This window comes from Aspergillus multicolor, assembly GCF_047715735.1.
Source record: "Aspergillus multicolor strain CBS 133.54 unplaced genomic scaffold BDW74scaffold_20, whole genome shotgun sequence".
In the NCBI taxonomy this organism is placed as follows: domain Eukaryota; kingdom Fungi; phylum Ascomycota; class Eurotiomycetes; order Eurotiales; family Aspergillaceae; genus Aspergillus; species Aspergillus multicolor.
In genome coordinates this window covers 317,553-329,976 of record NW_027395971.1, presented here as the reverse complement: position 1 = coordinate 329,976, position 12,424 = coordinate 317,553, and the positions used below count along the sequence as shown (strand labels likewise).

The 12,424-nt window shown below is 51.9% G+C and overlaps 5 protein-coding genes across 5 annotated transcripts; all 5 read right to left on the bottom strand.

Annotated features, from left to right (window-relative positions):
- Positions 1 to 269: 269 nt before the first annotated feature.
- On the bottom strand, positions 270 to 1,388 carry BDW74DRAFT_180091 (uncharacterized protein; the record flags this gene model as incomplete). Its single annotated transcript, XM_073729649.1, has 3 exons — positions 270 to 643; positions 724 to 1,071; positions 1,130 to 1,388. The coding sequence occupies 3 exons, from the start codon at positions 1,386 to 1,388 to the stop codon at positions 270 to 272; spliced, it is 981 nt and encodes a 326-aa protein (XP_073581953.1).
- Positions 1,389 to 1,919: 531 nt separating this feature from the next.
- BDW74DRAFT_180090 (uncharacterized protein) lies at positions 1,920 to 3,347 on the bottom strand (the record flags this gene model as incomplete). Its single annotated transcript, XM_073729648.1, has 3 exons — positions 1,920 to 2,288; positions 2,345 to 2,778; positions 2,849 to 3,347. The coding sequence occupies 3 exons, from the start codon at positions 3,345 to 3,347 to the stop codon at positions 1,920 to 1,922; spliced, it is 1,302 nt and encodes a 433-aa protein (XP_073581952.1).
- A 718-nt stretch (positions 3,348 to 4,065) lies between these two features.
- BDW74DRAFT_180089 (uncharacterized protein) lies at positions 4,066 to 4,371 on the bottom strand (the record flags this gene model as incomplete). Its single annotated transcript, XM_073729647.1, has 1 exon — positions 4,066 to 4,371. The coding sequence occupies one exon, from the start codon at positions 4,369 to 4,371 to the stop codon at positions 4,066 to 4,068; it is 306 nt and encodes a 101-aa protein (XP_073581951.1).
- Positions 4,372 to 6,397: 2,026 nt separating this feature from the next.
- On the bottom strand, positions 6,398 to 8,277 carry BDW74DRAFT_180087 (uncharacterized protein; the record flags this gene model as incomplete). The annotated part of the gene is made up of 3 exons (XM_073729646.1): positions 6,398 to 7,393; positions 7,448 to 7,482; positions 7,551 to 8,277. The coding sequence occupies 3 exons, from the start codon at positions 8,275 to 8,277 to the stop codon at positions 6,398 to 6,400; spliced, it is 1,758 nt and encodes a 585-aa protein (XP_073581950.1).
- A 566-nt stretch (positions 8,278 to 8,843) lies between these two features.
- Positions 8,844 to 11,738, bottom strand: BDW74DRAFT_180086 (uncharacterized protein; the record flags this gene model as incomplete). Its single annotated transcript, XM_073729645.1, has 6 exons — positions 8,844 to 9,358; positions 9,650 to 9,781; positions 9,869 to 9,958; positions 11,020 to 11,085; positions 11,138 to 11,494; positions 11,585 to 11,738. The coding sequence occupies 6 exons, from the start codon at positions 11,736 to 11,738 to the stop codon at positions 8,844 to 8,846; spliced, it is 1,314 nt and encodes a 437-aa protein (XP_073581949.1).
- Between the last annotated feature and the right edge of the window lie 686 nt (positions 11,739 to 12,424).

Sequence of the window (12,424 nt, the reverse complement as noted above, 5' to 3'; positions counted from 1 at the left end):
GTGTACGGTAGACATACAAAGTTCAAGCGAATTAAGCCCTGCAAGTACGTAAGGGACTATGAATGAATAAATGATTGGACATGAGACAAGGGTGACACAAGGAAAGGGCGCCCTACAGCACCTGCCAATACACCCAAGGCAAGCAAAACAGAATTCCCAGGACATCAGTATTCCAGTCGCCAGTGAGAACGCCGATTCTAGCGCCCACGTTCCAGATCATCTCTGCGGTGGCCCGAGGAGCGATTCTGGTCACACTCCTTGCGCTGTTTTCACTCATGGTCTGCCGACAACGGCGATTTGTGGGAGCCATCCGATTTGCGAGAGCCTGCTACGTTGTCATCGGCGAGAGACGAGGCTCTATGCGCTTCGCGAGGGTAGCTTCTAGTTGTCGCAATAGCCTCATGTGAGACTTCGGTGGGTCGGACATTCTCTTTCATGATTTCCTTAGCGGGCTGCTGACCTTGCTTTCCATGAGACGCCGGGGGACGAGCCATGCGAGGTTGTTCAAGCGAAGTGGGAGACAGAGACTGTTTCGGTCGTGGTCCAGAGGGAGCTGCTGCCAGTGCTGGCTCCTGCGACATCCGATGTCGGCCAGCAGGATTACGGCGAGCGCGTCTGGGATTGGAATCGCTGTAAGGATCTCCTATGCCGTATATCAGCGGGCTATTGCACGCATCACCAATCGCCCGTGGCCGACTTCGAAACCAAGGAGAATAAACTCACCTTCTCCACAAGGGTGTTTGTTCCCCCGACGAAAGTCGCAGTTTGTGCATGTCCACTGTTCACGCTTCTTATCTTCCTTTGAGATCACGCATGTCTTCCATGGACCGCATTTGGACCGGCAATCCAGACAGGGTACTTTCGCCTTCGGATTTCGGGTCTGTTTGTACCCTATGCGAATGTACCTGGAACCCCGTAGATGTCTGTGCATTGGCTTCCCATGTTTATCTTTACGCCAATCAAGCTTTCTGAGCACGGGTTGGTTTGCAAGCTTGGCCAATGCTTTGTTGCTGCGAATCATGCCTTCATCCGCAAGTGGGAGGTCGAGGTCGTTAGGGTCAAGGCCGGAATCTGTTCGCATGGATTACTATCCAGGGTAACCGAGACGGTGGTCCAGTAAGAAACTTACATCGTGCACGATCCTGGTCCTCGGTTGCTTCTTGTCTAACCTGTTCCTCAAGGCTCAGACTAGGCTCACGCGAATTGGGGGCAGGTGTCTCGTCCCCATCGCCGTCACTCAGCTCAGCATCTGCTCGAGTTCGTTTCTGGCCCTGAAAGCCAGCGCTTGGCTGAACAAGATTCTCACGAGGTAGAACGGAGTTGTCCTGGGTGTTCAGATTGCCAGTGGGCTTGTTCTTGCGATGATGAGGGCGGGAGGGGGTCGTCATCGTGACGGGTTAAGTTTCTTCCGAACAATGGCTCTGAATGTGAATTTGCCTGACAATAAGAGCTGTGTGAAAGACGAAAAGAAAATATGTCCGGGAGGAATTAAGTGTGAGAAAAGCCCCGGCTCTGTTTTCGCTCTGTGCACCAGGAGGATTTCATGGGTAATTCACCTCCAATGAATGAAATGAAGCAACCAACTAACTAGGGAACTAACATGTGTCCAATTGCAAAGTTGATGAGAATTGTTATGGGAAAGGCTATACATGCATGATTAGGACTTGTTCAACTGTCAAGTACGTGTAACCAATGTACCTGCTATAGATATGCAGATGATATTGTTATGCCCCCCTTGAAGCCATAGTCGTAGAACATGCCATGCCTGCAATACCCGACCAAATACACTAGACCTAAGCTTCTAAGATCCTTCTTTTCCAATTAACCATTCATGTACCTCGTCTCCAAGACTTTACTCCCTGACATAGCTGCTTGTTGTTCCGGAGGTATCTCAAGGAATCCGGCCCCCCTTTCCGCTGCTACTGAGGGCTTCGGGTTTGGTCTCCGGCCATTTTCTTCTCGAGCTCAAGGCGTTTGGCGTGGACAGCTAGCAATTGATGCTTCAAATCCTCGTATGTTTTGATAAGAACCTCAGCGTTATTGCGGTCCTCGTCGCGGAGAGGAAATGGAATCACCCGGTCGTGCCCAGCAACCATGGCTCTATCTGCCTCACTAAGCCGTGGTAGGGTGGCAGAGTCAGCTATGATGGCCTGGATCCTAGCAATAGGTGTGTCTTTGCCTTCGCCTTCGCCTGCGCTTTCGCTTTCGCTTTCGCTTTCCCTTTCGTGGTCATTGTCGTTGGCGGTAACCTCATGCTCGTGGCTATGAATCATACGCTCGCCGTAGAGCTAGCAGGTTAACAAGGTTAATATATACCATGCAAATACACAAAGCAAGCACTCACAATTCGTACAGGGCTCGCCAGACTGCAGGCAATTGGTGCACACGCACACGCCCATGCCCATGCCAGCTTGCTCGATCCTCTCCACACAGGTCCGTCACACTCCCTTCCCTCACTGCAGGCTTTGCAGGGCTGACTGACAAGGTCTCCTCTGGTCTGAATAAATGCCGCTTTGAGATTAGTGATGATGCCCGTCCACTTCGGACGGGGACCGCTGAAGCCGTTGCTGAGATGGATGGGGGTCGCGCCATTTTGCGATCGGGTAACGGCGACGCCTAGGTAGAAGTCAATGGTTGAGTCCAATTCCTCAGGTGTGACGGGTAGGCTATCTGGTCTAACTCCAGGTGGCCTTGTGTGTGTCCGTGATGGCCGTGGTTCTAGAAGTCTGGACGACTGCTTTGGCTCCGGATCTGGAAAGGAGGATACTGGGGGAATGTCTATGTTGGCGTAGGTCGAGAATAGGCTATGGCCAAACCTAAGATGAAAAATACGATTCATACCACATACCGTTTATCCCTGTAGTGTTCTCGAATCTGCGAGTATTTCCGTGTCCGTACTTACCGTCTCTCTCCGGATTGTCCTCGTCTCTGCGACTCGCTCGGTCTGCGTCCGCACTTCGGGCTTTCTTTGTGGCTCGGATCCCATTTGACTCTCTGGGCGTAGCTCTAGCAATCCCGCCGCTGGCCTGAACGCTATTGTTGGCCCTAAGCGGCCGGACTTTAGGGCCAGAACCCAAGCCGTGCCGTTGAGCCTCTATGTGAGGAGGCCAGTGAACCAAATGCTGCTGTGATTTCGGTATGATCAGCGGGTTCGAACCATGCTCGTCTTGGTACGTCGAGGGGCACACGTTCGAGCTAGTAGGGTGCGCGGTAGTGGGTTGTGCCCTTGCTGTCTGATCTCTAGCGGTCGACTTGCGTGTGATGCTGGCAAGCAGATCTTCCAGGTACGAGCGAAGGGTCTGGTCGGTAATACTCTGTGGCCTTGCTGTTTGGCTTCCGACGTGCATGGTGCTTTTTCTGCTAGTGAGCACATTCGAGTGGCTGGCCTGGTTGATAGTGGCTTCCGGCCTTGCCTGTGCTCCCGTGGGCGAGGTGCCAGCGAGCAAATTTCGCTCATTTGAACGGCGTGTCTGGTTGGTAGTGGCCTGCGCCCTTGTTGTATGCCCCCCGCTGGGCGAGATGCTTGTTCTGCTACTGAGTGGATTTCGTTCGTTCGCCTGTGAGACGCGCGAGTTACGGTCGGGCTTGGACTTGGACTTGGAGGTCAGGTCACTAGTCGTAGCTCGCCGCACGGTGTCTGGTAGAGAATAATTGTAAGGTCTGAATACTGTGCACTGGGTAAGCCTTGAGAGGTGCTTAGTTGGTGGGTGCAGAAGGCTGGAGAAGTTGGGGAGGAATGGGTGGAGAGACAAACGGGAAAAGTGGGCTGGACACCTCTTTGAGCCATTACAATCTCAATGACACTTTACCTTCCTGTACTTTACTGGTAGGCACAATATGGTATTGATTTGACAAAGCTTGATTAAGGTACACATTTACAGGCACGAACCTTGATCTCCTACTTAAGCAGGAACGCGCCAATTGTAGCTCATTGAACAAAAAACACTTAAGGGAATTAACATTGTGATAAAAGAAAAAAACTAGACATGATGCTGCAACGAAACACCAGGATATGCCAGGGAAACGTGAAATACTTCTGTCTCGTTGCATGCGCAAATAGAAGTCTTACTGCGCAGCATCTTCCTCAACCTGGCTCGAGGTAGCCGCTGCCTCCCCCGCCTTTTGATCCTGTTTCAATTCCTTGATGCGAGCATCATGCTGACGCTTGATGTCACGCTGACGTTCCAAAACAATGACTGTCTGCTCCAAGAATTCTAGATCATCCTCTTGTGGAATCATGAAGTCGTCAAGTCCACGGACTACATCCAATCGATGAACATCCTCTGAGATCTCAATGTGACCATTGGAAAGTTCTTCAGGCAGCCGCAGCAGTTCCTGCTTATGGTTGACTATTGCCTGTATGGCTCCCATACGTTCAGCAATTTCCTTGACCTGTTAGTGAGCCAGGGGAAGTTCGAGATGATCCGGATGGTCGTTGATCGAAGCCTCATCTCCATCCTTTGAAGTTGCCCCATCTTTGGCTCCTCCGATGGTGAGTGCGGACATGGATTGTAGCCCAGATATAGCTAAATGTGACTCTTGTTAGCAATCATGACCCATAATCTTGACGGTTGAAAGTGGACTTACGATTTCCCAGTTTCTCGTTTTCAGTTCCGGATTTTGGCTTAGCTCCTGCGGTGAGCAGTTTGGCGGTGGCTTGGGCGAATTTGCCATCTTCCTTAGGAGGCATTTTGAGGAGCTGTTAACGAGTTGACTTGGTGTACGTGTTGTAGATGGCTTTGTGGATGTGGGTGCTGTGACCGTTGAAGCTTGGATAGGAGAGGGGTGTAAGTGGGATGAGAGCATTGTTAGGAGGTTGAAGACGGGCGGTTTTATATCCAGGTGTATGGAGTTCGGGACCTTGCGTACCTTGTAGTGACTTAGGGCTGCCCCAGTACTCCCGGACATGACCAGCAGATCCACAGGCTCTTCTTGCCAAGGCTCATGATCAGGTATCTGCAGGTGAATGGCAGGTATTGATGTTTGGGGTTGTCAGCTGTCGGTTTGATGCCAGCTCAGGTATTCTCGTAGGAAAGGGCCGATTTTGCTAACATAATTCGCGATGAGCACCACAAGGAGGTCTCGGCAATTGTAGTGTGGGTAATGGGGAAAGTTGGCGACATAGCGGTAGTCGTAGTAGTCGTCGCAGGTGCTCAAGTAAACCTGATGCTGTTGCCTTTGCTGCGTGCCGCGCCGTAGGCTCGCCGGGCTCAAAACCGAATCTCTCCTGCTAGATACTGCTGTTGCCATGGCGTTGAACAACTACGCGGGTGCGCAACCGAGCCTGCTGCTGTTGCCTTTGCTCCGAACGTCTTCTGCCAGGTGCTGGCGCTGCTTCAAAGTTGAACAACGACGCGAGGACGCAATGGAACCTCCCCCGCAGCAATGCGAGGCAAAGAAAGTAATATAAACTCCTATCTGGCTTCAGATTCTCGTCGGCTTTTGTTTGCTTAGCTTGATTGAGTGATCATTCAGGGCTCGCTGCCTTGGGTTCCAACATCCATCAACTCGGCAATCAGGTTGGCATGCCAGTGCAAGCACCGCGAGGTCCAGCTATTCCGAATTCACTTCTTTAGCGGCCAAGGTCACAAGTGGGAGATATGGCCGTTGGAGTCATGTTAAGGACACCCTCACTATTGTAACGTTAGTTAGTGGTGGGACCTTGTACTTCTGATGAGAAGATAAAATTGTGCTCACGATTCTCCTTGTGTTCTTGTCTTCGTGGGCCAGCACTTGACGATTGTTTTTCGCGATGCTGGCGTAAAGCATTGGGCGTTGACCCTTACTAGAGATTTTGGCCTCGGCTAGATGCTATTTCCTCTGGAAGAAGGGCAAATGACGACAAGGCGGTTGCGCACAGAGTCGTGCGTTGCTTTTTTCCCTTTGACCAGAAATTTGAGATGGGCGTATTGACGAGATTATACAAGGCTTCGCCTAGTGACTTAGGTTGATTAGTAGCCCATGGTTGGAGAGAGATATACAGGAAGCCGATTAGAAGGAACGGGACGAGGGCTGGGATATGCAGATACAGCGGGCGTAGGACGACAGGTGGCCTTGCTAGATCAGGTTGCTGGTAGGCCAACCCCGAGATCGGCACTCCCTGGCCAAGAAGGTGGATTTATGAGGAGTGGCGTGAGAACGCCAGATACGCAAAGATTAGAAGATTTAGACCATGTACTTAATGTGATTTTCGCTCTGCGTTGCATCTATTCAAGCTACACAGACTGAACTAAGAGAGAATTGAGATAAATGCTCTACACATCAACCAGGACATTGACTGCCATTAGAAGTACACCCAAGAGTGATCTAGGTCCTAGCTTCAGATTTAGAGAGATTTTACAAGTGCCGGCTTCGCTCATTCTCCTCAACACAAAGAGACCACCACTAAGGCCGCCGTTCAAAGCTCTTCCCCCTCAAACTGCTCTCCCGATTTTGTTTTCTGCCTCTTAGGCCATCCAGAAGACTCGCCCGCTTCCCTTACGTCTTGCTCAAGACTGGTAAGCTTCCGTTTACGCCCTTCTAAGCCAGCGGGACTTATGGTTGTGTTGTGCCCGGATGCAAGTCCAGCTGGTGCTCGGTCCACAGATGCAGTTTCGTTTTTTGATGGAGTTGCTTTGATAACAACCTTGCGAATGTTCTGTTTCATAGATTTCTTCGCCATCTGGTCATACCACCGGTGGAGGCCCGGTTTTCTGAAATCTGGTTTTGGGGACGTTGGTGTGGGCTTCGGGAAAGGCACCTGCGGACGGGGTTGCGTGCGTGAAATTTCATCCAGAGCGGACGGTGCTGGGAAGCTGGGTGTAACGGCAACAGTGGGCGTGGCAGGTTTGCGGGTTTTGCTCGGCTTTGTTGGGATCTGGCTTACCTGGCTTGCCTGGCTTCTGCGAGTTTCGCGAACCGGGTTGCGCCTATCCCGGTTCGGAGCATCCTGCACTGGTGCCTTCTCCTCGGCTGTCTTTTGTCCCGGTGTCTTCTCCTTGGGCTTCTTTTTCTGCGCCGGCGCCTTCTTCTTGGGTGCCTCTTGGGCCGAGATTTTGTCTTCGGGCGTCTTCTGCACCGATGCCTTCTTCTTGGACGTCTCCTGCGCTGGTGCTTTCTCCTCGGATATCTTCTTGGTGGGTGTTTTCCGCGCCGGTGCCCTCTGTCCCGATGTCTTTTCCCCAGGCGTTGTTTGCGCCGGTGTTTTCTTGTTGGATGTCTTCTGTGCTGATGCTTTCTCGGTGGGTGTTTCCTGCGCCAGTGCCTTCTCCTTGGATGTCTTCGTCGCCGATGCCCTCTCCTTGTGTGCCTTCTGCGCCGGTGTTTTCCCGGACAGAGTCATTTTCGACTTGGCCAGCCAAACGGGTGTCTTCTTCGACGTTTTATTCGCCGTGCTATTTGTTAAGGATGGATCCTTCGGATTTGTTAGCAGAGCGGGTATCTTCAGAATCCTTGTCTCCGAGGCTACCGCTGTACTGGAGTCAGCGTTCAAAGGAGCAAGTTCTGCAGAACCTGGTCAGCTTCACTTCATCTTCCGCCTCAAGCAGGACGAACCGAATAGACTAACGTACCATTAGAGCACCACAGTCCGGACTGCTCGCAATTACCACAAGCACTTTTCGTCCTCACCGGCTCAAGCCGTTCGATACACTTCAACCAGAGACCTTTTTTCGCTTCACAATTAGTGCACTTCGTCAGAGCATACTTGCCTCGTGTCTGGATAAATGCGGCTGTCAAATCCTGCTTATCTCCATGCCAGCGTGGAATGGATTGAGTGGGACGGATATACACGAGCCAGTCTAGCTGTCGTTCAGCGGGATGGGTTTGGTGCAGGTCTATCGTGTGGTTTGTGAAGTTCCGGTCGTAGATAGGAAGACTATCGAGCGATACGCGGGGGTATCCGACAAGAGTCTCGACGGGTGGTTTACTCTTGGACTTGCTGGGTTGTCCTTGAGGCTTCGAGGGGGTGGTAGGGCCTGGAGATGCAGTTCCTTTAGCATCCACGTCCCTAGTCCTACCATTGCTCGCCTCTTTCGTATGCTCAGAGTTAGCTTGACCGATAGACCCAGCCGCATCTCGAGACGTGTTTCTTGGTGCCCGTATTGCTCCCGGTGGTAGCATTCGTAGCCGTCTAGCTGGCGCACCGCTGTTCATGATCATCTTCCCGTTCTTGTCCCGCTGGACAAAGGGGTTGTGTCCCGCTCCGAATCTATACGTCGAAGGTGGAACTGTCACACCAGCGGTAGGGCGGTCCGGGTTTGACTGGGAAGAATCTTTGGCAGTTGATGATTTATCCATGGTGGCTGTCCAGTATTGACGGAACAATGGCTTTGTTGATGGGTATGGGGTTGAGTTGAAGTTGAAGGTGAGTATGGAAAGTTTGAAGAGATGGATGGAGGAATGGTGATGAGGTTAAGATTGTTGGCGAGGTGGACGTCACTTTTCCTGACTTGAGAGGAGTTCTGGACTTTTTCATTACGGTGAATGAGATGGATGGAATTCGGTAGTGGGCCTTCCTTCACTTCACGTCCCAGGATTGGGATTGCGATTCCCGGGAGAACTGGCGTTGACGCTATTGGGGAAGCATGGGTGGACGGCCCTGCAATATCTAAAGCAGAGGTTTGTTTATGCGAGTCTGCCTCTCCTACGTTCCAGACGCACTCTCCTTGCTACGTCACGGCTAATCGAAAGCCCAGTTGTATCAAGGCTGAGGAAGTCTATGGCATGTAAAACGAGATATATAATCCAGCTCAAATATACGGCAGTATGGCCAAAGCCAGCGCATGGTCTCAGGTGGAGATCCTGCCCACGTCCCAAACGAAGCCCTCATCTCGAAACGAAGATAAGATCAATAGGAAGTCCGCTCATACCGGATCCCAGCCAGCTTTCTGGTTCTTTTCCAGCTGGGCAATTCTCCTCTCTACCTTTTGCAGATGTGCCATCATCTCGCGCCTGGCCTGCCGGAGCATCGAAAGGTTGAACAGCGCCTCTTTGCTCAGAGGGAACTTCAGCACCTTGCCATCATGGCGCGACACTGCGTTCTTGCCCACGCTAAACTTCTCCGTTCCAACTCGAGTGTTGACATGTGATGGAGGTTTCAGGTGGATGTCTGACGTTTGACAAGCGTTCTGTGCGTAAGTCTCCATTGCGCTGGGCGTTTCTCGAGTTACTGATGAATCCGGGAACCCTGGAGCTTGGTGGCCGGCAGAGGGCGGAGCAGAATTAGCAGGTCGAGCGGGCCGATACCTCAGGGTGATAATGTGCGATTTGGTTGCCGGTGAACCCGATACTTCGGTTTGGGGTTGGAGGCGTTGTCTCTTGCGCGCGTTGCCGTTGTCGCCAGAACTACAACCGCCCCTCTTGAAACCAACACGAGAGCCTGGATGGATGGCCAGATGGTTAGCCCAGCCACTCTCTTGCTGCATCGCAATCCATCATATTACTTGCTGGTAACATGACTCACCTAGATCGCATTTCCTCCGAGTAAACCCACAGTTCACGCACTTCCAACGCCTGGTTATCTTGTCTCGCTCGGCCACAACGCAAGTCTGCCAGGGTCCCTTTCCCCGGCTGCACCCGGAACAGGGCACTATGGCCTCCGGGCCGCGGGTTTGCATGAAGCCCGTTATAACCATGGCGTTTGTTGACAGGCTCCTTCAAACTGGTTCACCGTCGCTGTCGAGCCGCCACTTGAGTTTGCGAGCTATAGGGGCAAGTATGTAGTAATTGAGCTTCGTAATGCGGTTGGCGGCGTCGGCTGTTGCGAGGGGGAGGTCTAGGTCGTTGGGGTTGAGGCCTTTGACTGCAGGTTCAAAAATATCGGTTAGCATCGACCAAGCTACTACCAGAGGTGGATTGAACGAGGGTCTGGCTTGTAATGTATACGTACATTCGTTCAAGCCATCCAGGTCTAATGCACTGTCTTGCTCTGGATGTTCCCCTTCGTCGTCTTCTTCATCTGGCCCATCTCCACCGTCCTCTTTCTCGTAGTCTTAGCTGGAAGCCTGGTCATAAAGAGTGTCGTTCAGGGCATCCCCATGCAATGGATTCGTGGCAGCGCTAATGATCGTCTGGCTTAAGGGTTTGACCGTGCGCTTGCATTTCAGGCCGGTGGACGGATATGCCATCTTGCCGGGTTACACGCTTGCCGGATTATACGGTTGGATCAGATAGAAAATGTATGATGCATACTTAGATTTCTGTCTACTTGTTCGAAGTACAAGGATGGAGAACAAGTTGAGTTGGGATGGGATAGGCGCAATCGTCGAAGAGCGTATTGATACCCTCAGGGACTGCTGCGCCATTTATACGCTATTCACCACCACAGTGACTGTCACTGTGACCGCCAGAAAGGCGCCCTCTTCACGTGTGATTCCCCTACAATTTGAGGTGTACCTTGATATTGTCTCCGAGTGACAGCGTCGGTTTGCTCTATGGACTATTTGGACTTATGAAATGGAGTGCTATTTGCTAATGGCATCTGATCTACCTAGCGTTGCAGTACAACGCATTAATTAAATAAGAGAATGCCGTAAAGATGGCTGAGTAAGGTGCAAGAAGAACGCAAGATGTATGGCCGCGTACATAGCGCAGAGAAAGTTGTAGCCCATAAAATTCGTACCTTCTGAACGGCGCCAGCTTGCCGACCATAGATCATCTTATGCTGCGCCAATACCTGCACCCGGTTCGTGGAGCATAAGAGGCTCTCTCTCCCTTCCAGATCAGTGTGCAGGCTGTACTTGTGATGTCGCTCTTGGATCTGTCTATGTATATCTCGGCTTGGCCTGCTTGCTTGGCTCAAGTATTTCCCCATGTGTCATCTTCCTGCTCTGTGCCTTGTAGTCTGCTGATTTGGCGGTCCATCACGCCCATTTGGGCCCTCATGTTATCGGCTGCAGCTTCAAGAAAAGCAAGGTCATTGAACGACACCGCCGTCAAGGGAACGGAACAATGACCGCGTCTTCGTTGGGCGATGGGTCAGCGAGCGAGCTTAAAATGATTGATTCCTGCGAGCTGACATTTTTCCGCTGAACCCATGACCCTGCTTAAATTTCCCCGGGTTGCTGTACTTGTACTTCGAGTTTGCGTTCCAGATTGCCTTCTGGACTATCCAGTTGTAAGCAACAATTGTATTCCATGCAAACGCAGAGAGTCTTACAGTTGGTGCACAGCCTCCCAGCCTGGTGACAGTTCTGACATGTCCCGTTGTTCATCGTGCCCAGTCGCTCCACGCACTCGCGCCAAAGGCCATGTCTTTCCGAACCGCTTTGGCACTCTTTCAAGGCCACGGTGCCTTGTCTGCACGAAGGCCGCACCAGGTCTCTGGATGTTCCTTGCCAGCCGTGGCCGCTGACACGCCAGTTGAGGCTCCGCTGCACTGGACGATTCTTGTAGAAACGCATCGTCTTGGTTCGGAGTCCAGGGGGCGCGGTGGGTAGATTGTCGGCTGTAATGCCGTGCAGGTTGCCACTGCGCTGGGGCTGCTTTGTCTTCAGGCTGCCTGTAGGTGACATGTCTGGAGTTAGGTTGTCAGTTCGGAGTACGACGTATATACCTGGACATTGGATTGGTATGAGATGCCCGTGGCTGTGCGCCTGGAACTTACTATGCCGATCCTTCGCATATGGCTGATTTCTCCAGCGGTCTCGCTGGATATCCTTCTTCACATCATAGCCTCCTCCGTTGGAATTACCAATGTGAGGATATGCCTCGTCCTGACTCTCGGCCGGTCGATATCGTTTCGGTGCTCGTCCAGTCATGGTGTCGCGATTATCATCTTCAGTTCCCTCTTCCAAAGCCGGTTGATTCCCGTCTCAGTCTTCGGTTCGGAGTGGATTTGTGGATGTAGAGGAACTGTCATCGATAGGGAATGCAGGCTTCGCACGCTGGCGCTTGTTATTGTTGATGCTTGTCATTATGGGAGAAGCTTGACCGGTACGGTTCGCTGCTTGCATTATAAACCTGCCGTGGGTGGGTAGAGGTAGACGTCGTAAATGGTATGGTTTGTATCCTGGTAAGCTGAGGTGTAGTTAGGAGGAGAAAAGAAAAATCGGATATGAGAAGACTGCGCGGTCCAAGGGCCGGGGTCGGCCCTTCACGAGCACAGCGAACGCGTGGGATGAAATTGGATATTCACCGCCATGGTCACGCTTGATGTCCTGACCTTCGAGGAATAGCGAGTCCACGAGAGAGGAGTAGCTGGCATATTGAATAATCCAGCAGAAAGGATGGTCGGAAATCTAAGACTAGGTAATGGTACGATAGAGAGCCGTTTCAATCAACAATCAACCTAAGCCAGGGAAAAGACAGGCCATAATGCTAGCATGACACCTTGTTCACTATCCATCTGACCCTCTCCTTCTCTCTCAGGCACGTAGACCTTGTCCTATGTCATCTCCTAGCTTATGGTCTTATGAGACTACACCGTTTTGACGAGTGGCCGCTG